The sequence below is a fragment of the Podarcis cretensis genome (genome assembly GCF_951804945.1).
Source record: "Podarcis cretensis genome assembly, chromosome: 15".
NCBI lineage: Eukaryota > Metazoa > Chordata > Lepidosauria > Squamata > Lacertidae > Podarcis > Podarcis cretensis.
The window spans coordinates 5,045,577-5,070,327 of NC_137185.1; the positions used below are offsets into that span (position 1 = coordinate 5,045,577).

Genomic DNA, 24,751 nt, shown 5'->3' on the forward strand with positions numbered 1-24,751 from the left:
GGCCTCTCCTCCTAGAGTAGCCCTTTTCTCTCCGCTGACCTCCCTTTGTTCTCACTCCACCTCCTTCTTGCCACCCCTTGTGAGTGTTGTTTTACCCTCTGTGACACCCGGGGCAAGAGAGCATGAAGGAATGCAAAGGGAGGTCTCCTTGCTGCAACATTCCTTGGAATGCTTCTCACCAAAAGCAGCAGGTATCTCTCTCTCTCCCTCCAAGAGAGAAGAAGAATGGTCAATTTTGCCACTTCAGTGGCTCAGCAGAGTCCTGCTTTCCTTTTGACTAGTTCCCCTCCAGTTTTCTTGCTTTCTCTCTCTCTCTTCCCCCCCCCCCCCCAATCTTAACTGCTTCCAACTTGCCTCCAGCTGAGGCAAGAGGACTGAGCAATCAGCTTTGCAAACTGCAGCCTTTTGATGAGCCTACAAAAGGAAGCTGGCAGGGGGCATCGCCAGTCGGTCTCTGTCTCTTCTGAGTTCTGCCTGCTTGCAAAGTTGGGTGTAAACTGCATCAGAGCCCCCCCACGACCCTCACTTGTTTAGTTGAGCAAAGGACGCTGAATAGATAGTTAGCAGCAGCAGTATCCGGATTTTGTTTTTTTTTTTTTATATATAAATATTTATTGAGATTTTTTTTTTAAATACAAAATGCAAAAATGATAAACAATATAACATGTATCATAACACATTTTTCAACACTTCTTTGGACTCCCTCACGTCTCCCACTCCCACTTACATCATTGTAAATTTTTCCAGCAATTTATCATCTTATTTATATTCTTAAATCTTGTTCAGTTAATTTAATCTAATCTCCAAAAGTTTTATGTTTCCCTCAATCTCACTTATCGTCAAATTCAAATCTAATTCAATGGTAGGCAATTATTTATGATCTAGCATCCTTCTTAGCATTCAACCAAATTACAATACTTTTGTAAATAAATCTTGAATTTCTTCCAGTCTTCTTCAACCCTCTCTTCTCCCAGGTCTCGAATTCTACCAGTCATCTCGGCCAGTTGCATATAGTCCATCAGCTGCATCTGCCACTCTTCCAGTGTGGGTAGATCTTGAGTTTTCCAGCTCTTAGCGATAAGTATCCTTGCTGCCGTTGTTGCATACATAAAAAATGTTCGGTCCTTCTTTAACACCTTCTGGCCGACAATGCCCAGAAGGAAGGCCTCTGGTTTCTTAGTGAAGGTATACTTAAATACCTTTTTCAACTCATTATATATCATTTCCCAGAAGGCCTTCACTCTAGGGCAAGTCCACCAGAGGTGAAAGAATGTTCCTTCATGTTCTTTACATTTCCAACATTTATTATCAGACAAATGGTATATTTTGGCAAGTTTAACTGGGGTCATGTACCATCTATATATCATTTTCATTACATTTTCCTTCAAAGCATTACATGCAGTGAAGTTCAGCCCGGTGGTCCACAACCTTTCCCAGTCCTCAAACATAATATTATGCCCAATATCCTGAGCCCACTTTATCATAACCGATTTAACCATTTCGTCTTGTGTATTCCATTTCAGCAGCAAGTTATACATTCTTGATAATACCTTAGTTTTTGGTTCTAACAATTCTGTTTCCAACTTCGATTTCTCCACCTGGAACCCTACCTTTTTGTCATTTTTAAAAACTTCTTTAATCTGAGCGTAATGTAACCAGTCTCGCACTTTATCCTTCATTTTCTCCAAACTCTGCAATTTCCAATTGTCTCCGTCTTTTTCTAATATTTCCCAATATTTTGGCCATTTGGCCTCCATATTGGGTCTTTTTCGGGCCTCCATATTGGGTCTTTTTCGGGCCTTAGCTTCCAGAGGTGAAAGCCACCTCGGAGTTTTGTTTTCCAATAAGTCTTTGTATTTTGTCCAGACATTAAAAACTGCTTTCCTGACAATATGGTTCTTGAAGACCTTATTGATCTTAACCTTATCGTACCATAGATATGCATGCCAACCAAAAGCATTGTTAAACCCTTCCAAATCCAATACGTCAGTGTCTTCGAGAAGTAGCCAGTCTTTTAGCCAGCAAAAGGCTGCGGCTTCATAGTACAACTTTAGGTCCGGCAGGGCAAAGCCCCCTCTTTCTTTCGCATCAGTTAGTATCTTAAACTTAATTCTGGGCTTTTTGCCCTGCCAGACAAATTTAGATATATCTCTCTGCCACTTCCGGAAGCACTCTGTCTTATCCACAATCTGCAATGTTTGAAACAAAAACAACATCTTTGGCAATACATTCATCTTAACAGCAGCAATTCGGCCTAACAAAGAAAGCTTCAATTTTGTCCAACTATCCAAGTCTCTCTTAATTTCAAACCAACATTTTTCATAGTTATCCTTAAATAGACTCAGATTTTTTGCTGTTATGTTTACCCCTAGGTACTTTATTTTTTTAACCACAGTTAGTTCTGTTTCTCTCTGAAACTCTGCATCTGTCAGGTTTTTCCCCAACACCTTAGTTTTCTGTTTATTTAGTTTAAATCCCGCCACCCGACCAAAATCTTGGATCAGTTGTAATACTCTTTTTGTACTAGATTCTGGCTCCTGCAGGGTCAGAACTAGGTCATCTGCAAAAGCTTTAAGTTTATATTGTTTCGCTCCGACCTGAATCCCTTCCACCAACCGGTCCCCTCTAATCATATTCAAGAGCACCTCCAGAACTGATATAAATAACAAAGGGGAAATCGGGCAGCCTTGTCGTGTTCCTTTTTCAATTTTGAACTCTTCAGTAACCACATTGTTTACTATCAATTTAGCCTTTTGTTCTGAATATATTGCATCAATCCCATTCTCAAAACCCCGACCCACTCCCATTTCTTTTAAATTTCCCTTCATAAATTTCCAAGAGATATTATCAAAGGCCTTCTCCGCATCTATAAAGATTAGCACTGCTTTTGTATTTATATCAGTTTGCAAAAGTTCCAAAATGTCAATAATGTTCCTTGTATTGGCAAACATGTGTCTACCTGGGAGAAAGCCTGCCTGGTCTTTATGAATTACTTCGTTTAAAACTTTTTTAAGTCTACTTGCCAAAACATCTGCAAATATTTTGTAATCCACATTTAAAAGGGAGATGGGACGGTAGTTCTTAAGTTGTGTCTTTTCAGCTTCCGATTTTGGTATCAATGTGATGAAAGCTTCCTTCCACGATTCCGGCGCCCTCCTCCCCTCCATAATTGAAGATGGTTACATTTCTGTCCCACAGTGCTCAGTTCAAAAGTGTTGCAAATGTCTGCCTGTCTGCCTAGACCAGGGAACTTGTGGCCCTCCAGATATTGCTGTACTACAACACCTGTCCCCCCTGTCCATCGAGTACACTGGCTGGGGCCGATGGGAGTTGAAGTCCAACAGCTTCTGAAGGGTCAGAGGTTTCCCACCCCCTTGTTTATTGCTTTTGGGATTTCCAGCGGCTGTGGGTGGGCCTTCGGTGATCTCCATTGCTCTTTGCTGTGATGCGGAATAAAAATGGGGTGGGAGGGACTAGGGGAATGATGCAGAGTTTTGCATAATTGATTCAGATTGCGGAATCCAGCCTCTTCTTGCAGCAGAATTTGGGTCACCTAATTTCCCCTTCCCCACTTCTGTTTATTAAGAACTCTGGTTATTGCAGCATCCTGATTTCTCACAGGCTGCTCCCTGCCCTGAATTTGCACAACGGCCAATTCAAGCAAACCAGTTAGGGTCTGCAGCAAAATGTGGCAGAGTGTGGAGTACATCTGGTCATGACTGGCTGGCTTGAACCCTGTCCTTTTTCAGAAAAGGCCGTTCCATCCCCCCAAGTCTTTGAGAGATGAGGCCCATGGCTCTGTCTTAGAGCATCTGCTTTGCATTCAGAAGGTCCCAGGCTCAATCCCCGCGATCTCAGGGTGGGACCCTTGTCTGAAAGCGCCACTGCCAGTCATTGTAGGCACAGTGCTGAGCTGAACGGACTTGGAAAATGGCAGAACGATGGTTTGCTGCGAAACTGGGAATGGAAATCTCCAACACCCACTCACAAAAGAGAAACAAGTTTGGGGGTAAGGGAGGCTGCCCGAGCCTGCGGCCTGTTTGCAACACTAAACCGTGCTTTAATGTGGAGAGGAAGGGCCACACCTCAGAACAGAACTTCTGCTTCACATGTAGATGATCCTAGGTGCAATTTCCAGGTAGGACTAGGAGAGACCCCCGTCTGAAATTCCAAAGAGCTGCTGCCAGTCAGTGTAGGCACAATCCTGAGCTAGGTGGACCAACGGTCTGGTTCTGTAGTAATAATAAATTATTATTTATACCCCGCCCATCTGGCTGGGTTTCCCCAGCCACTCTGGGCAGCTTCCAACAAAACACTAAAATACAATAACCTATTAAACATTAAAAGCTTCCTTAAACAGGGCTGCCTTTAGATGTCTTCTAAAAGTTTGGTAGTTATTTTTCTCTTTGACATCTTGTGGGAGGGCGTTCCACAGGGCAGCTGCCACTACCAAGAAGGCCCTCTGCCTGGTTCCCTGTAACTTGGCTTCTTGCAGCGAGGGAACCGCCAGAAGGCCCTCGGCGCTGGACCTCAGTGTCCGGGCAGAACTATGGAGGTAGAGACGTTCCTTTAGGTATACTGGACCGAGGCCTTTTAGGGCTTTAACGGTCAGCACCAACACTTTGACTTGTGCTCGGAAACATACTGGGAGCCAGTGTAGGTCTTTCAAGACCTGTATACTACCTCTTCCTGTGGGTCCTTGTGGGTTGCCATTTGTCCTTTGCCTCCTCTCGCTTGCTGTCCAGGATAGCGCCGCGGTCCAGATTCTTCTGGAGATCTGCTTGCCTATGGAAGAAGAGAAGCCCCTGGCCAACAACAGCTGTGGCCGGCAGCAGAAGCCCATCCCAGGAGCTGCCAACTCCAGCCCTCGGAAGAAGAAACTGAAAGAAGAGGAGGAGGAGGAGGAGGAGGAGGAGATGGAGGTGGAGGGAAATGGGGAGAAGGAAGAGAAGAGTCTCCTCTGCAACCTGCGGGAGGTCCAGTGCCTCATCTGCTGCCTCCTGCACCAGATGTTCATTGCCGACCCCAACATCGCCAAGCTAGTTCACTTCCAGGTGTGTGGCTGTGCTTCCTGCCTCATTCACAGGGTGTGTCGTCTGTTGCGTCCTGGTCCAATGCTGGAACCAGCGGCAAGATCAGCGGACCACAGGCAGCTCTGAGTGGGCAAAGGTTGGGAGCAGACCGAGGCGTCTTCTGCCTCCAGTCATGCTTCAGAATACTAGTTGCTGAAGATCTCAAGAGGGGAAGGTGCTCTTGGGCTTGCATTGTGCTTGCGGGTTTCCCACCAGGCATCCGACGGACCACTATGAGGATGCTGGTGCAGAAGGGCCACTAGGCTGATACGGTGAGCTCTTCTTGCTCATACTAAAATGTGCGCAAGATTACACACCATACGGTCATACCTCAGGTTACAGGTTGCTTCAGGTTGCGTTTTTCCGGGTTATGGACTCGCCGAAACCTGGAAGTACTGGAACGGGTTACTTCTGGGTTTCGGCGGTTGCGCATGCGCAGAAGCACCAAATCGCAACCCACACACGCACAGACGTGGCGCTGCGGGTTGCGGATGCTGCGGGTTGTGAACATGCCTCCCGCACGGATCACGTTTGCAACCCGAGCGTCCACTGTAGTTGGAACCAGGTGGCTTCTTTCCAACTCCTTGATTAATCTTCTCATGGTGCAACCCTGATATTGCGGTCTCTCTCTGATACCTTCTCCCTCTTTTGCTCAAACAGGGGTATCCGTACGAGCTGCTTGGCCTGACAGTGGCAGGCATCCCATCCATGCACATCTGCTTGGACTTCATACCTGAACTGATTGCTCAGCCTGAACTGGAGAAACAGGTAGTGTGTGTGTGTGTGTGTGTGTGAGAGAGAGAGAGAGAGAGAGAGAGAGAGAGCGAGAGAGAGAGAGAGAGCTGCTCCCTCCCCACCCCGTCCTGCTCCCTGACATTGGAAGGACAGATCCCGTATTCAGCCCTGGTTCAAAGCATCCGAGCACTGCCCCGGATGCGTGCTTCCTTTAGGTCTAGTGGTGGTAGTTATTTTCCTTTGCTACGAAAATGCCAGATGGGTTTTGTATATTGTGGTAACACGGAGGCAGGCTTTTTCACCCGTGGCACCTGTGTTGGTGGAATGCCCGCCCTGCTGAAATAGGAGAGGTTCCATCAGTATCGGCATTCTGCCGGCCCCTGAAGACACCTTTTTAGGCAACCCTTCCCCGGCACCAAACTTCTAATTTTATTGTTTATCTGGTTTTTTAAAAACTTACTTAATAGTTTGTTTTACTGTTTGTTTTAATTTAGGATGTTTTAATGTCCCAGTGGATTTGTTGCTGTTCATTTTAATAGCATACTGATTTAATAGTTGTAAATAACTTAGAAGCCATTTTGGCACTTATGCTGCAGAAAAATATAGCATAGAAGCAGTAAGTAAGTAGGCAAACAAACAAACAAGTATTGTGAGCACCTCTTGGGTCTTCTGTGTGCAGCTGCTGATTGTACCCCACATGGGTTTCTCCTACCTATGGGGTTATAAAAATTATATATAAACAAATGTTTACATGTGTTAATGTCTGTGTAGGAGTGTAGGGTACTTCTGATTTTAATGCACAATAAAATTTCACACAGGATAGTCTTACTTTAGAAACAAAACAAAACAACAAAACCCTACTGCTTCTTTTATATCCTTTCCCCGCTTCCTTGTCTTCCAGATTTTTGCCATCCAGTTACTTTCTTACTTATGTATTCAGTACGCTCTGCCGAAATCCCTCAGTGTGGCCCGTTTGGCTATCAATGTCATGGGGACGCTGCTAACAGGTAATTGTTGAACGTATGGAAAGCCTAGATATTCACCTTATGTGCATTAAGCCAGTGGTTGCTTGCCCACATGTGCGAGTCGCCACTTTGCAATTATATAGAAGAGGGCACAGAATGTGTGGATACCCCAAAATGTTGGCAGGGTTGCTTTGAGGTGATGCATATGAAATGCAGCGTGTGTATGTCTTTAAATTGTGCACCTGTTTAAACGGTGGCTCTCATTGTTTGGATCTGTCCTGTTTTTAAAACATCCTTTTGTCTCTCCAGTTTTAACCGAAGCAAAGCGCTACACCTTTTTTGTCCCCACTCTGCCCTGCCTGGTCTCGTTCTGCCAAGCCTTCCCTCCCCTCTATGAGGATATCATGTCCCTGCTCATCCAGATCGGGCAGGTTTGTGCTTCAGACGTCGCCACAGAGACGAGGGATTTTGACCCAATCATTACACGTAAGTATTTGTGCTAGACAGACGTGATTGGTGTGCTGATTGCTCCTTAGATCAGCTCCTCTGAATGCTGAAAATTCAGCACCACGTTGTCCATTTGCAGTGAATAAGGTACACTTAGAAACACACGAACATCGTGTGGCTAAAATCTCAGCCATCAGAAGAGTGCCATTGATTAAGGTTTGCATGGTCTGGGATGAGGTTTCATGGCCTGCCCTGAACATCTCCTTGTACCTGCCCACAATGAGAGAAGTCATGCAGACCTGCTTTGTAAGCTGCTTTGTAAGTCTATTTGCCCATCTACTCTGTCTGCTCTGGCTGGTAGCAGCTCTGCAGGGTCCAAGGCAGAATACAGGTCTTCCTCATCTCCTGCTTCCTGGTGCCTTGTAAACTGGAGATTCCAGAAGTAAAACCTGGAGCCTTTTGTTTACTCTGCTTGAGCCACTTTGAGACTTGTTTTTTGTAAAATAAGAATGATAATTGGCACTGCCACCAAGTTTCTACCCTTTCCTTTGCTGCCTCAAAGTACATAAATATTTGATTTTGATTATTTTTTTTACCTCAAGTGCCACTTCACTTTGCAATGCCTTGACTTGTCCCCCAGGTCTCCAGCAACTGAAGGAAAAACCTTACGAGCGAACAAAACTTCACAAAGAGCCGGGTCATAAAACTGGACCGGGAGACACCAGCAGCTTGGATCCCAACGTCCAGCTATGCCAGTGTATCGAAAATACTTTCATCGAAATAATTAACATGAGTGTCGGCGGAGTTTAAGGTGTGCCCGAAATGGAAAGGGCCATTGCTGGGTACTTGGTGGCGGATGCTGACTTCTGATTGGTAAATTCCAAACTGAAGCTTTCCAGGCCAAAATGAAGCTACGAATTGGCTTGGAAGGAAACTGTATATTTTTCATTAGCTTTGGCTTTAATGCAAAGTTGTGGATGCAGCAGACAAACACCGCTTTCAGTGAAAGCATCTTAAGGTTTTTGCAGTGGTCTCCGTGTCAGCTCCTTCTGGAATCCATATTTGGTGGTTTTTCGAGGTGAGAGGCTTGCAAAAGCTGACCTAGAGTGTGTTCGTGAAATGGAGAAATTGCTACCCTGCCATTTTCTACTTCTTCAGTCTCTCAGATGGTTCTCTTCCGCCCTGTGTCCTGAGTTAAAGCCGAACCACAGTCTGAAATCTGTGGGACAACTTCCATTCAAGCAGATGCTCCAGAGATGAAGGCTGGTTTGTGAAATGAACAAGGAGAGTTTGAAAGGAACTGGAGAGAGAGAGAGAGATGCAACTTTTTTGATTGTTTAATAAAAGTCTGCATGTAGTGGTAGGCCCCACTGGGTCAGTTTTGGTGGGGGTTTCTTTCCTGTTGCCCCTATTTGCTTGCTCAGAGCCAGCTGAGGTTTGAAAATCCCAGAGTGGTCAGCAGGGGTATTTTTTTTAGGAAAGGGGGCAGTAGGAAACTCTTGATCAATGCAACAAACAGAATTTTGGCGTCACCTGAAGTGGCTATGTGGTGGTTGGCTGGGACTGCGAAGTTCTTCTTAGCCATTAGTAGGGGCAGCAGGTGAGTTGATGGGTCAGCTGGCAATTTTCCATTTCTCAGATTTTGCACCCAGGTCCCCAGCTGTCTGTGACTCCCTCACAACTAATGCTTTGTTTCCTAGTCAAATTTCCAGTTTTAAGTACCAACATTTTATAGTATCTTTGGCAAACGTGAATTTTGCTTCAGATTTTTCTGGGGGAGGGGGGAATAAACCCTTAAATCATGTTTTTAAAAGCACTGTGTAAACTTGGCTGTTCAATATGTTTAGAGATGCCTGCGTGGGGGAAAGTACCAAAAGCAGTTTTATTGAAATGCATTTTTATTGTTGTGATCTATCTGTGTCAAAAATAAGTTCTGAAATGTGTTCAGGTAGCACAGAGCTAAGCTCAGTTTGTTTTGGGGGATTTTTAAATCTCTACAGCTTTTAAGGAAAGATGTGGGGGGTCTTGACTCTCTTAGGGTGTGCTAATTCTCGGAGTGTAAAAAATTGACATACGAAGCCTGAAGCACCGTTCATGTTTTTCCTTGCCAGCAAAGGGGAGCAAATATTTTTGAAGTGATCCTTTTGTAAGTCAAGAACCCTCAAGTTTTTAGCCCTAGTTGATTTAGGTAAAAAGAGTTGCATCTCAGATGGCTGTTTCAGTGGTCCAGTTAGGAAGTCCTTCACATATCCTGCTTATTATTATTATTATTATTATAATTATTGCTCCATAGGAATTACCATTTTAGTAGCGGAATGCCTCTCCCTGATCCTCAGATGCAATCTTTCAAGTACAAATGCAGATATCTACCGTTTTCTGTGTGTGTTTTTTGCACAATGGCTTAGTTTGGCCATCACATTTAAACTCTTGTTAAAAATAAACTGGCATAATGTTAAGGAGCAGCACCCTGCTCCAAAGTCATTGCCTCTGCTCCATCTTGCTCCTGCTGCACCAGGAAAGAAAGAAAACAGAGACTGGCTTCACGTCATACCACCACACTCATTGTTCATGTGAAATAGTTTATTTTTAACCATGGTTTAGTGGGACATCCAAGGCAGTCATTGAATGCAGAAGAGCCTTCATGGTTCATGTACACAAAAGGGGCTGGATGTTGCAATTATATGGTATAGGGATCAGTCAGTGTAGGGCCAAGAATCAAAACTGCCTCTGTCCTCTTCAAAGATGGTCAGTTGCCTCCTGTTTGATTTTTAATTCTTCAGTGAAACCACCAGGTTGATCCTGACAGTGCTGTTCTGAAACCTCCTTTGGCTACATTTTCGGCTGAGGTTATAGTGTATCCAGCTAAATCCTACTCAGAGTAGACCCACTGAAATTAATGAACCTAAGTCATGTCTGTTAAGTGGGTCTACTCTGCATTGGATAAAACCCAATTCTATATGCCAGTATTACCTTCTTAAAATACAGTTTTTAAATATTTTAGCCGACTGTAAGAGAGTGATTTCTTAGACTGTTGTAAAATGTGTACATATGTTTTCATGTCTTCTGGTTTTCTTAGGCTTGTAATATTTTTATATACCATTGGGAGCATTTTATTTCAATGAAGACCCAGTGGACATTGTGCGTTTCTTATAAACATTTGTACTGTTCCAGCGCGTTGTCTGTCTTTATATATATACTGTATATCATCATATATACGTCTTATATAACAATAGCAAGCTTATTCTCAGAGCATGCATCCATAAGGAGTCCAAAAGTAGCCACCCATACACAAAAAGGAAGAATCAAGAGACTTGTGAGGACACAAAGGTTTGCAAAAGTACAACAAATGGGGGACTGACTGTTAGAAAGGGTGGGAAAATGGGGGTGGGAAATAGAAAGAAAATTCTTGGCTTGGTTGGTTGGCTGGAACTCGGTACAGGAGTACGTCATGCTGCAACATTCTGTTGCACATCACACTTGTTTTCTGTAACGATAACTTGTACATGTATGCAACTTGTGGCATTATCAGCTGTGTCTTGCCTATTGAATCTTCATGCATATTCTGGGTTCTGAAAGGGTTGCTCTCAGTTCAAGTCAGAGTAGGTGGATAATTCTTTAGGAATGTGAATGTGGGTACTAAAGTGATGCAGAGTGGTGTGTGGCTGCATTTCACATATGGAATCAATGCTTTCTGTACATTTCTCAGATGCAAACTTGTGCAATAAAAATGAAGAAAATGGCATCTCCTAGATGCAGAAGACCACGGGTTACCTGTGTAACAATTAAGCGTTGTGAACTGAGATTATTGCTTAATAAAACTCTCGAACATTACAACCAGCTGCAGGTTCATACGGTGATCTTCCCAAGGAGCTACAACTTCAGAGAGGAGAGGTAGCTGGGAGCAGACCTCAGTGGGCTGAGAACTGTCTGCATGCAGAAGGTCCCAGGTTCAATCCCTGGCATACTCCGTTAAGGAGGATAAGAGGCTAGTAAAAAACAGTAGTACATTAAAACACACAATCCATTACCAGTACTAGGGCAACGTTGTTTTGGCTGTACAGTGGTACCTCGGGTTAAGTACTTAATTTGTTCTGGAGGTCCGTTCTTAACCTGAAACTGTTCTTAACCTGAAGCACCACTTTAGCTAATGGGGCCTCCAGCTGCCGCGGCACTGCCAGAGCACGATTTCTGTTCTCATCCTGAAGCAAAGTTCTTAACCTGAAGCACTATTTCTGGGTTAGCGTAGTCTGTAACCCGAAGCGTATGTAACCCGAGGTACCACTGTACTAGAAACAAAGCAGAAAATCGGCAGAAGAAATGCAGTGTTTTAAAAAATGAAAAACTCGCGCCAACCACAAGATGTCCCTGTAAGCTAATTAATGGCAACCTCTGTGCCAAAAATACCCATCAAAAGTCCTCTCTAAAAAGGAAAGTGGAGGAACCTATATTGCACATTGTGATAGAATGAATTTACCAGATTTTTTTCAGTGAATCCGGGGACACTTTTCAACTTCCTACTAAATAGATGGATTTTGTCAGGGGACTGATTTGTAAATCTGGGGACTGTCCTGGGAAATGGGGACGTCTGGTAACCTTATGATAGAAAGTGACAACTTTAAGCACGTAGCTGTGATTTTAATATAGGAGTGACCACCGCCTCTCTCGTGACCTTCCTAACCAAACTTAGTAAGCTACAGTGCATTTTTTCTTATCATTGAGATGCGTGGCACTTGAAGAAACTACCTTTCTTGAAGAAACTACCTTTCTTCCCGTTGATTTTATGAGTATTTAAGTGCAAGTTAATTGATTTTAAGAGTCAGTATGGTGTAATGCATGGGTAGGCAAAATAAGGGCCAGGGGCCGGATCTGGCCCAATCGCCTTCTAAATCTGGGCCACGGACGGTCCAGGAATCAGCGTGTTTTTACGAGTAGGTGTCCATTTATTTAAAATGCATCTCTGGGTGATTTGTGGAGCCTGCCTGGTGTTTTTACTTGAGTAGAATGTGTGCTTTTATTTAAAATGCATCTCTGGGTTATTTGTGGGGCATAGGAATTCTTTTTTTTTTTCTTTTCAAAATCTAGTCCGGCCCCTCACATGGTCTGAGGGACAGTGGACCGGACCCCTGCTGAAAAAGTTTGCTGACCCCTGGTGTAATGGGTAGAGTGTCCCCATCAAGTAAATCAATAAAAATAACTGATGTACTGCCCCCCCCCCCCAATCCTGGCTATGCCTATGATTGCAGGGGGCTGGACCAGATGACCCTGGGGCCCCTGCCAATCCTACGATTCGATTAAGATGATTTATGGGGTTTTTGTCACGAAACATGGCACAGACACCCTTCAAAAATGTGGTAAGCGATGGCCAGAGAATGTCCACCTTGGGAAATTTAGGGGAGGGGGCGGAGACCACTGAAATTCAGGTAGGCCGCACTATCCTTGCGGCTACCTAGGCAACAGCGGGAACCCGGAAGACACGCCAAGCGTTGAGTTCCGATTAGAATAATCCCAGGACGTTTGGATTGGACGCGCTCGCGGCTCTCGATTGGCCGGCGGCAGCCCGTGTCTCTCCAGTGATTGGCTGAGGTGCCGGATGGAGACGGGCGCCGTGCGATGCGGAAAAACAGGCGGGAAGGAGGGCTTGAGAACCCGATTCCTGAGGTAAAAAGTGTGGCTGTTCTGTGCGCGCGGCCCTGGGCTTGATACCCGCGTGCTGGGCGAGTCCAACTCGCAAGAGGAGGGGGGGGAGGATTCCTTAGCTTTTCCATCCTTTTTTTTGGGGGGGGAGCGTATGTTGACCGTTAATTTCTGCCCGATTATTTTGCCGATATATATATATATTTACTATATATGTACTATATTTATATAGTACTATATATATATGTACTATGTGTGTGTATATATATATATATATATATATAGTACATAAATCTCTCTGTGTATATTTATGTATATAAACCCTCGTAAGTTTAGGAGGAAAGAAAAGCGGCGTTTCTCTCCCCCCCCCCCCGCTATTTATAAATCAGAATTCAAAATAACATGAATTCAAAATAACATGAATTCTGAGGATCAAAACCCACATAACAGTTGTCCTAAGAACATTTGACACTGCGTCTCCTCCAGCTATGGCTGAGTGGGACAAAATTTGCTTTCTTCCCCTGCTTTTCTTTCCACACACAAGTTGGTTGCTGTTACTTATTAAATGGCGATGTGAATCCAACTAAGTTCTAGTTTTGAGTGTGGGCCTGTTGAAATCGATGGACCTAAGTTAGTCAGGCACATTACTTTCCATGGCTTACTTAGGAGTAGGACTAACTTTGGCTACTACGGCGATACTGAGCATTTCACAAGCCATTAAAAATAAAAACCAGACACATGAGTGTTTTGATTCTTGATTTTAAACAAAACCCCAAACATTTCTGTAAGAGATTTTTTTAAAAACCACCAACCTCTTGTTATTACCCTTATGTACAAAGATGGCCTGAAATATTTTATGGGCACTTTGGGGTATGCAGTTGTGAAGCGACATGAACATTTATTTTATTATTGTGTTGCTGGTTGGTCTCGATTCCTTTGAGAGAAAGGGTGGAATAGAAATTTAATCTCCTCTGGCACAAAGTTTCCTTCAGTTTTGAGCCTCACCCCCTGCCAGCCTCATCCAACCCAAAACTCTGGGAGAATACGGTAAATCTTAGGGCATGAGGTGCAACAACATCCATTTGGGCGCATTTTGGAAATCATCCCTCTTTCTTTTTTTTAGTACACAGACACACAGAAGCCAGAAACTCATAGCTACAATCGAACACATTAGGAACTAGCGGGTTTTTAGAAAAGTGTTCTTGGTTTTTGTGTGTGGTTACTTTTTCGTACAGTGGTTTTGTTGAAATAATTGATTACTTTCCATTATTATTGCTGTTTTGCATTTTAGCTTCTTGTGTACCATCCTAAGAGGAAGGTTGATACATAAATTTGATTACCATCTATTATATTTTAACATAATTTGTATACCATTTAATTGTAAATAAAGGTTTAAAGTGGATTACAAAGAAGGTAAGATTGTGAAAGATATTTAACTGAAATCCTGGAGAACTGCCGCCAGTCAATGTAGATAATACAGAGCTACACGGACTGATGGTCTTACTGGGTGTAAAGCAGCTTCCTATGTAATTCAGCCCTTTATCCAGAGGCATGAGGACACAAACTTTATTTTTAGGTGGGGGACAAAAGCTCAGTGTTTGAGCACATGCTTCACAGGAAAAGAAAGGTCCAAGTTCAGTCACTGGAATCTCCAGGTCAGCCTTGGAGAGAGCCAGTGTCTGAAATCCTAGAGAGCTACTGCCAGTCATTTTAGACAGTACTGAGCTAGATGGACCAATGGTTTAACTTCATGTAAGACTGAATGAAATGTCTTACTAGTCGCAAGCAGTTTGCATTTATTTTTCTCTCATTCTTTGTGGCTTATGCCATGTTCCTACAGCATCCTATGCATCATTTAGAACAGCTTTTCTTTTTTTTAATCTTGCAGATTTTAATCAAGAATTCTGAAAACTCAATGTGGTTATGGCTTCATCAACGTCAGAATACACCATTGGAGGTGTGAAAATTCTCTTCCCTTGCAAGGCATACCCTTCACAGCTTGCTATGATGAATGCAGTAAGTTTATTCATTGCAATGAGATTTGAAGTTACAGCCAAGTAAATCAGATTTCTCAACCTTTTCTAGTAGTCTTCATTTTAAAATGTTTTCTAAAATTTCTGTTTATGGTTGAGTTTTGTTTTTGGGTTTGTTGGTTTGCTTGCTTGCTTGCTTGCTTGCTTTTCAAATGCAAACCTCAAACCCAAAACAATTAGAAATGTTTACAAAACTCAGAATGAAATTTGCAATAATGCTCATATCTTGGTCTGGTTTGGACATAGCTCTAAACTGAGGCAGACTGAATCCAGACTTCTCCTAATGCCTTTGGGCCACTTTGACAGGTGGGTGGGGACTTCCCACCTGTCCATCCCCTGACATCAGGTAAAGCCTTTGCCCTATGAAATCAAATTGCGCTGTTAAAAGAAACAGAATTTGCACCTGCTGCAAACCCTGCTTCTTTGTCCCCACATAGTTTAAAATCATACTGCAGGCAAAGAAAGTGTTTCCCTGTGGGATGTGTTCTAATAATAATAATAATAATAATTTTTATTTATACCCCACCCTCCCAAGCCAAGTCCGGGCTCAGGGCAGCTAACAACCAATAATAAAAACAAGTTGATTGAAATACAACTTAAAAAACAAGATTAAAATACAACATTAAAATGCAGCCTTATCACAGGAGGAGAAAGGAAAAAGCACTGATCGGCACTTACAGTAAGCCTTGCCCATCTATAAGGCTCCTGATTGTTTCTTTGCAGCCATGTCTTCATTTTTCCCACACATATGAGGTCAGGTGAGGGACAGGTGAGCAAGGTTGGGGAAAATGAGCGAATTGGGACATCTGCTGGTTCTGATTTGACCTGCAGGCTACAGGTTCTCCAATCCTACTCTGAAACAGGGTGTGCAAAAGCTGCTGGAGTTTTGGGTTCCTCACTCCTCTCTGCTCCTTAGTGTCCTAGCAAATTGACCACAGTTGTTAACATCAGTACTGGGAACTGCAGTTTGAACTATGGTTTATTGAAGCAACTATCAGAACCTACAAAACATACCCCTCTGCAACCTAATAGTTTCCTCCAGGATGAGCAAATACTTTCTTAGGCTGTGCTGGGTTTTTCAGATGATATTATTTTTTAAAAAACATTACTGCACTAATATTATTCACTCAAGATGGTTTACAATCCCCTGTGCTTATTATATTTATTTACTCACAGATTGTGAAGGGGCTCAACTCCAAGCAGCACTGCCTGTTGGAGAGTCCTACTGGAAGCGGGAAAAGCCTGGCGTTGCTTTGCTCTGCATTGTCATGGCAACAGTCACTTTACGGTAAGCCATTTAGTAGAGTCTCAGCTTTGGAGTCTTTCCCCTAGAGAGGCCTGTCTGCATGGCTGTGCTTATTTTAGAAAAGCGACAGTATTTGATAATCAGGGCATTTGAAGGTGTTTGAGGGCAAGGGAGGATGAGGCTTTATTATCCCTGTGTAACAGCTCATGCTGAAAATTCCTCTTTTACTCAAAGGTACAGGAGCCATCCTGGCGTTTTTTGGAGGGGAAGAGCCATAGAGCATCTGCTATGCATGTGGGAGATCCCTTGTTCAATCCCTGGAATCTCCAGATAGGGCTGGGAGAGACTCCCTGCCTGAAATCCTGGAGAGCTGCTGCCAGTCAGTGTAGACAATACCAAGCTAGATGGACCAATGGTCTGAATCTGCATTGGGATCTCCCCATGTTCCTTTGCCTCTGGTCACCCTGTGCATAGGAAATGCATAGTCGGCTGCCTGAAATGATGTGGCCCATTTGGCTGGAAGATGTCTTTTTTCCTGGGTCTGTAAATTATTCAAGTAGCTGTTGACTGTCATTTATTCATTATTGAGTTCTGCTGCAATGTTTAGCATACAATTCAGGAGGACAGTGGGGTCCCTGGGCACAAAAGGAATTACGATCCACCTTCCAAGGATGAGGAGGTTGAGTAAGGTCTGAGCTCACCGCAGTGCATGACTCTGGTCCAGTCTGGGCATGTTACCTTACTGGATTCTCAACGCTTGATAACTAGAGCTGCCACCCAATTCATCTTTGATTGTTTCAAATTTGATCTCACTGATGGGCAGAGCCCAGGTATGCTGGGGTGGGGTGAAATGTGAGCCTAAGAGCCTGCTGGATCAAGCCAGTGGCTCATCTAGACCAGCATCTGGTTTTCACAGTGGCAAACCAGCTACCTGTGGGAAGCCTGCAACCAGGATCCAAGTGTTTTCCAGTTACTGGTATTCGGAAACTTTACTGCTTCTGACCATGGAGGCAGAGCATAACCATGATGGCTAGTAGCCATTTATAGCCATGGATTGGTCCAGTCCTCTTTTAAAACCCTCCAAGCTGGTGGCTGCCACTGCCTACTGTGGGAGCACATTCCATAATTTAACTATGTTGCTGCAAAAAGAAGCACTTTCTTTTATCTGTCCTGATGTAGTAGATGCATTGTTGCTGCACCAGCAGAATGGCCGCCTTATCCTATATCCGCTCAACTTGAGAACATTAAAACACACTTTATTTATTTATATACTGAGCTTAATTTTAAATTTAAAAATCCCACAGGGGTTTGCAAATCAAAGCATTCCTGGATACACTCCCCAAACCCACCAATGTGCTGATAATGATGGCCACATCAGTGATTTAGAGCGGATTTTTTTTCATTGCTTCATTTTTTCTGCTGGGAAAAGAAAATCCTTTTCATGAGATCATTAGCAACAATGAATGCTTGCCAATAACAAATACTGTATTAGGCCAGCTTGGTAGTTTTGAATTTGAAGTTCATATTTTTCAGGGGATTTATCGCTGCTCTGTGGCATTGGAAACTTTTCTGATGTAAACTGTTCTCAACACACACCTCTCTGTGTGACGGCATGCAAATGACACCATGAGCCCTCTCTCCTGGAACACTTCTTGGTGGGTGACTCTTGTTGTGGGGGGAAGTCCAGCTGGATCAGGTCCCAGGTTATCTTCACTGGGCTCCCTCTTTCTTGGAGTTTTGAAAAGAAGGTGAATAATATTCCCCTATTTGCTCTTCAGACAAACCGCTTGATGACTTGCCATGTTCAAAGGAATGCAAGAAGCCAGAGACCTTGATGCCATGTGGCTGTCGCTGTCATGCAGCTCAGGCCCAGAACAGTGTAGCGGTGAGTCAAGGCGCATCTTGTTCCTTCACCAACAGTGAAACAGTGACATCCGTGAAAAGTGGAACCAAGTCAAGAAACAAAGGTAATTTTCAAGCCACTTCTTGGAAGGTTTCTTAAACTTCTTTGAAGGGCACGTGCAGCACTGATGTCCTTCAAGGGTGAGCTTCTAAAGACCCATTGTAAGATATAGCCTCCAGGCAATTAGGTCAGGAAGCTTTACAATAGTTGGTGGCCTTAAAAGGAAAAGTTGGGATTATTGGTCAGATGTGTTAGTAACACGACATATGGGTTAGCATCTTCTGAGGTTCAATTCACAATTTCGTGCGAGGGGGGATAGTAATCAGGGCATCATGGTCTTTTGAACCGTATGTGTGTGTGTGTGTGTTATTGTTTTCATTTATTACTAGCTTATGAACTTTTGTGTTTTTATATTGTAAGCTGCCCTGTGATCCTCAGATGAAGGCCAGTAATATCAGAACTGTTGCATTAGGACCCCTGTAAGGAACCACTTTTGGCTGGAGGATTGCATTTGAAAATAACCCAACCCTCTGCAGGCTGCATTGACAGGTGGGCAGGGCAGACCCCCCTGCCAGTCAGGTGTAGGAAAAATAAATTAGCACAGAAACTGTTGGAAGTGTGCCTTTTGCATTTGACACCTTTCCTTGTTTTTGGAAGGAATCTGAGACACTCAGAAACTCCTAAATATCTTCAGTTCATTCCAAAAGCTGCATGATAGGGAGAGAACCAAAGGTAAAGCTGGGGCTGCAAAGAAGAATGGCTCTTTTTAAGCCATTACTTGTGTTTGTTTATTTAATAAATATACCCTTATTAGAACATGAGACATTTAAGAAGTTTAAAATAAACAGTCTGTTGAAATTACATGTGGCTAGACTTGCTGGAACAAAAGAGTTTTTAGCAGGCACAAAAAAATACATCAAGGTGACTACCTAATATTAATGGGCAGGGAGTTTCAAAGTGTAGGACCTATTTCTTGAAAGTGCAGCTAGACTCTGATCTGGAACTTGTAGAAGTTCCATACTTTTATTTGGCACTGTTTGCAGCTGTGACTTTGCCTGTCCCATACCTGATGTTAGGTCAGGGTTTCCCAAACACTACAATTCCCATCAACCCTGACCGCTGGTTCTGTTAGCTAGGGATGATGGGAGCTGCAGTCCAAAAACAGCTGGAGACCCAAGTTTGGGAAACCCTGTGATAGGTGGTAGTTGGGTGTGGCTTGGCCCTGTGGCCAAATGGGATGGAGGGGCTTGGTGAGCCTAATTGGACCTATGGGCCAGAGATTTCCCACTGGTACATTAGGAGCTGCAAATGTTACAGCAGAGATGTGAAAATTGTTGGACTGAAGGGTTGTTTTATCTTTTATTTTGACTTCCAGATTTTGTTGGGAAAGGTTTTTATAAGATTCAGTAAAGAATAGTTTCTTCTCTAGCATCTATCCAGTGATATTAGGACAAATCAAAAGGATCCCTTTGGAGCAGCACTAGTGTCAATGTGGTCAGCCAGCTGTGGAAACCTTGGAACACACAGTGCTGCAGCAGAGTTGGTGTATACTGCCCAAGACAGAGGCCTCATCTGCACTACACATTTAAAGCAGCAGCATGCCTTTTTAAACATCCATGGCTTCCCCAAAGAAGCCTGGGAACTACAGCTTGTTAAGGGTGCTGAGAGTTGTTAAAGGTAAAGGTACCCCTGCCCGTACGGGCCAGTCTTGACAGACTCTGGGGTTGTGCGCCCATCTCACTTAAGAGGCCAGGGGCCAGCGCTGTCCGGAGACACTTCCGGGTCACGTGGCCAGCGTGACATCGCTGCTCTGGCAAGCCAGAGCCGCACACGGAAACGCCGTTTACCTTCCCGCTGGTAAGCGGTCCCTATTTATCTACTTGCACCTGGAGGTGCTTTCGAACTGCTAGGTTGGCAGGCGCTGGGACCGAGCAGCGGGAGCGCACCCCGCCGCAGGGATTCGAACCGCCGACCTTTCGATCGGCAAGTCCTAGGCGCTGAGGCTTTAACCCACAGCGCCACCTGCGTTGAGAGTTGTTAGGAGGCTCCAATTCCTCTCACAGAGCTACAGTTCACACCTTCTCTGAGATGAGGGATTGACTATTAAACCACTCTGCAAATGGTAGCTCTATGAGGTGTATTAGGGGTCTGGTAGTGGTATGATTCTGCTTTAAATGTATAGTGCAGATAGAGCTAGAAATTCATAACAAAGCAGTTGGGGAAGGGGAGGTCATACTGATCTTTCTGCTGACCAGCAGAGGAGTTGCTAGCTTTGGGTTATAATATTGAGTTCAATTATAAATGTTAGCATTTCACTTCTTTTCTAATGTGCTGTTGTGTGCTAGTTTTGTTATAATGTGGGTAGCTGGCGGTGCTGTTTTATTCTTGCCATGTTTGTCGTGATTTTTTTTTCTACAGTGGCTAAATAATAGGGATTTTCTACTTTATATGTTGCCATAGCAGATGAGACCTCAAGAACCACACTCGCTTCCAAACTATCTGCAAAGAAGCAGGCGTCTTTACATGAAGATGGAGATGATGATTTTATAGTAGATAGGAAAAGGATTCGTTCATTAGAAACAGACCAGCAGGTGAGTAAAGTTTGCTGCTAGCAAAATTAATTCAGGTTTCCATCAGTCCAATTATGGATCAGCACATCAATTAAAAATGTACAGATTAGTAGGACTGAGTCACAACCCAAACCAGACTGTTGATTCCCCCCCCCCGCCCCGTTTCTCCCACAGAAGGCTGTTATTAGCTCAGCCTTGTATTGAAGCACTAGTCTGGTTGCTTGCAGTGACCCGGAATTGCATGCAGATGAATGAGCAGGTTTGCGGAGGATGGATGGAACATACAGGGTTCATCCATACTTACGCTTGTCCCATCACTTTCCTCCAGGAAAACACGGGTCTTTTTGACGCTTGCTCCAATTCAGTGCTAAATACTGGGTTTCCCCCAGCAAAGCAGTCGGGCAAACAGAAAACTGCTGGAAACTGTGTCCAAAAAGCATGGGATAAGCAGAAAACCACTTGAACCCATGCTTCCTAGTGGAAGTCTAGATGGGCCCTCAGTTTCCCCTTTGCACCTTTCATAGAAATGAGGAGAGAAGCTGCCTCTTCTGTTCTCAGCATTTAAATTCAATTCTATGTTCTTCCCCTGTCAGTGCCCAATGGGCTAATAATTGGGTTTTTTAAAAATAGGCTGTTAACTTTTGGGAACATTTACAAGGCAAGATTAATTACAGGCATATCTTAAAATTGAAGTGCTTTATTTGAGGGCTGTCCGCTGATTTTTTAAAAAAGTGTTTGCGTTCATTTATCGTCTGCCTTTTAATTAACTGACTACATGTAAAGACAAATGCATATCACTGAAACTTTCTGAGATACTGGAGAAAGTGTGAAATAACTGGACATAAAATGAATGAAACCTGCTAGTCATTTTGGAAGGACAGGCCATCTTTATTACATTTTTCATGCCTTGTTACAACACCAGAGCTAAAATGGTTTTAAAATGTTGTTCCATTTGACTCGCAACAATTAGAATTTCTGTTAATCTACAATTCAGTTGATGTAAAATTTTCCCCCTCCAGATACTGCTGAGCTACATTATCCCTGACTATTGTCCCTCTTTGCTGGGGGTGATGGGAGTTGTAGCTCAGCAACATTTGGAGGGCCACAGAAATTCCTCATCCCTGATCTTACTGGTTAAAGCATGCAGCCTTTCTATTCCCCAAACATCTTAAATTGTAGCTGTGTTAGAATGTATGTTCATCATATCTAGGACAGAGTTGGCAAAAAACTGGGGCACTTTGTGGGCACTTTATTGAGGATGGAAAGGAACAGAGGCCGAAACTGATGGGGCAAGATGAATTTTCTTGCAGAGTAGATGACATTCCAGCCACTCAAAGGTTTTTTTTACATATACAGCCATCCATGCAAATATGAAGCATGATCACAGTTAAAGGACATGTTCCAGGAAGGCAAAAAGGACACAATAACAGGGCTGGGGAGTGTTATGGTCTGGGAGAGGGGTGTGTGGCTTCAGGAGAGTCCCAAGGGCTAGATAGAGAAGCCTGAAGTGTGCATTTGGCCGCCATGCCCAAGTTCCCCACACCTGCAATAGTTGGGTCCTAGCTCAGCAACTTAAGACCCAAATGGCAGAGACAATAGCAAACGAGACACGTCTGACTCATGTCTTCCTCATTATGGAGTTTCAGTTACATTCTAGGGTGGATTCTTCTGATACAGGACCATGCTAACATCCAGCTGGCCTGGCCACTTTCCTAGGTGAACTCTTTGTCCTCTAGCAAATGCCTAGAATACTTTGCAGTGTCCGTGATAGACTGGTTGTGGGGAAAGGAATCCCATCAATGTAGGAACTTTTGAAAAGCCACTGGGTTAAAAGGAGACATTGTGCCTCCTACCTGAGTTTTACAGGCATCTTGGGTGTTCCTTACAGGCAAGGAAACGGCACCGGCTGTCCCACGGAACCCAATTAGTTGACGCTCTGGAGGTTTACCGGCAGCAGATAAATGGGGAATTGACTGTGTGCTCTGAAAAATCGGTCCCTTTCTCTCTCAAAACAGTAAGTATGGCTGCTCTGGATTCAAGAAGCAAAGACCAATTATGTTGTTGCAGAAGAGTTGAGCATGGAAACCCAGGTGTTCTAGCTGGCCCATCTGTAGCTCCCTTTCCACCTGCTCCTTCTCCTTCTGGTGCTTTAACATTAAGAGGCTCTTACTCCAACAATGACCTTGGCAGGCTTGGTATTCAAGGCATTCCCTGCTTTAGAGTTTGCATCTCTCATATGCTCTTTTATTTCAGTTTTTCTGGCCTCTGATGTTTATAGTATGTACAGTTTTGTTTTAAAGAAAGTGTCCTTTTTGTTTCTAGCATTTCATAGTTGACATTTCTTCTTGTGGAGGTTATATAGTGGTGTATATCACCTGAATCGCCACTTTTCTATTGCCATGTTTCTTCCATACTCCGAACCACTCGCTGTTGTTGTTCACTTACCACAGTGTCACCTAGCCTTCTAATAGTGGAAACACGGTTTGGCTCAAAAATAAAAGCGGATGGATGGAGGTTTACTTTAAGAACATTCTCCCCCTAGAGCTGTGTCTGTCTCCCATGTTGCTGCCCAACCTCTTTCTGTGAACCAGTCTGTGTGTGCCTCTTACTTGGAAGAAGGCAATCCCAGTGCAGTGACTCATGCAGAGATACAATAGGCAACCTTTTCTGATGTCAAGTAATTCTTAGGTGCACTGTATTGAGAGAGAAATTCAGTATTTCAGTTGCTCCTGCTGTAGAGATGGCAGGGAATAGCTTACCCCCTGAAAAGACTATTGGGTAGATGTAGAGCAAAAATGCTGGCTCAGGCAAAGGTGCAGTGGGCAGCCTATTTTGTCAGTGGGTGATAGACTCACAGAACCTCTCAGTTTTATTTATTTATGTATTGGGGTGCTTGAGGCATTCACCGTGGACAGTTCAGGATTTCCTGGCTTATTTTTGCCGTTTTTTTGTTATGTCAAAACTCAATTCACAGCACTTGTAAAATGCGGCCTCTGAACACATTCTTCATGCTGTCTCTTTTTTAAAAAGTATGTTTCAAAAAGGTGGCCCAGGGATTTTTGTACCCCAGGCATGTGGCTAGTTTGGTTCTCTGCCTGGGCTGGCTCGTTTTACGACTCCTCTTGAAGGGATGATAGGAACAGCTAAACAAGCGCATGGACTATTACTGACACGAGTAAGTGCTTACTTTTTGTGTGTGCTGTGAGTTAATGACCTCAGCTGCCACAATGACTTAATAAGTTGGGCAACTTGTATTGATTTTCATTGTTGCTGTTGTAAGTGTCTAACTGAAAATCAGTGACTGCACAATTAAGTTGCTTCTATAGTTAGCGTCCTTCTTTAGTGGAGTTGAGGGTTATGGGAAATCAATAGGGATTCCTTCAGCAAAATTGCTTCACAAGTAGTGACTTCAGATAAACCCTGTCCCTTTGGAATGTACAACAGCCCAGGCTTTCATCCAAGCTTTGAAGTGAAACAAAAAATTCAATTATTTCTTAAAAAAAATAAAATCTCTTCTTGTTCAGACAAAATGGCAAACCATAGTTTACCTCACAGCAGGAAAGGAGGGTGGGAATCACCACATGTGAATAAAGGATGATGTGTGCAAGTGCATGTGTCGCTGAGGCTTGGGTGAATCGCACCAAACCATGGAGAACACTGAAGGCCCAACCCTTGTCTGCTGAGAATCTTGCCCAGGAGCCACACTGGCTTCTACTAGGCATTAGCTGCACACAGAATACGTTTGGATATCCAACTAAACTGTGGTTTAACCAGACGTAAACAAGGCTAGCCTTCTCCAAGGTTTGCATTCTCTCCCCTCCATCCTTCTCCAGCAAGTTTGGGCTGCGAGTTTTGCTTATAGTTTTTGGCCAGTGGCAGCTTGCCAAAACTATTAACTATGGTTCCTTTAAATGTGCCAGCGTCAAAAACCACTATTTGAAGTTGGCTTGCTTGACACCAGCCACGGCTGGCACGCAAACTACAGAAAAACGCAACTAACTGGTTAATGAAAAGCAATGTAAAAGTAGAGGCGAGCCCAATAAGAGGCTGGACTCATTCACACCCTGCTGACTGTAGTTCAGTGTCACATCTGCATGCAGTCAATTTTTCAAACATATATTCTCAGTTGTAAGGGCAAAAAAAGAA

At 43.7% G+C, this 24,751-nt stretch overlaps 2 protein-coding genes across 10 annotated transcripts in view; both read left to right on the top strand.

The window, feature by feature from the left end:
• Positions 1-10,389, top strand: part of INTS2 (integrator complex subunit 2) — a 35,721-nt gene extending 25,332 nt beyond the window's left edge. For all 4 annotated transcript variants that reach the window (XM_079955422.1, XM_079955425.1, XM_079955423.1 and 1 more), the window contains exons 21-25: positions 4,746-5,054; positions 5,733-5,840; positions 6,709-6,814; positions 7,082-7,258; positions 7,860-10,389. In XM_079955422.1, coding sequence (XP_079811548.1) covers positions 4,746-5,054; positions 5,733-5,840; positions 6,709-6,814; positions 7,082-7,258; positions 7,860-8,029 — 870 coding nt within the window. In that variant the 3' untranslated portion in view covers positions 8,030-10,389. The remainder of the gene's footprint in view (positions 1-4,745; positions 5,055-5,732; positions 5,841-6,708; positions 6,815-7,081; positions 7,259-7,859) is intronic.
• Positions 10,390-12,483: 2,094 nt separating this feature from the next.
• Positions 12,484-24,751, top strand: part of BRIP1 (BRCA1 interacting DNA helicase 1) — a 229,597-nt gene continuing 217,329 nt past the window's right edge. For 4 of the 6 annotated variants that reach the window (XM_079955409.1, XM_079955411.1, XM_079955410.1 and 1 more), the window contains exons 1-6: positions 12,484-12,877; positions 14,742-14,869; positions 16,063-16,174; positions 17,911-18,099; positions 20,496-20,626; positions 22,494-22,619. In XM_079955409.1, the coding sequence (XP_079811535.1) occupies positions 14,777-14,869; positions 16,063-16,174; positions 17,911-18,099; positions 20,496-20,626; positions 22,494-22,619 (651 nt within the window). In that variant the 5' untranslated portion in view covers positions 12,484-12,877; positions 14,742-14,776. The remainder of the gene's footprint in view (positions 12,878-14,741; positions 14,870-16,062; positions 16,175-17,910; positions 18,100-20,495; positions 20,627-22,493; positions 22,620-24,751) is intronic. The other 2 variants (XM_079955408.1, XM_079955413.1) reach the window with 2 other exon arrangements.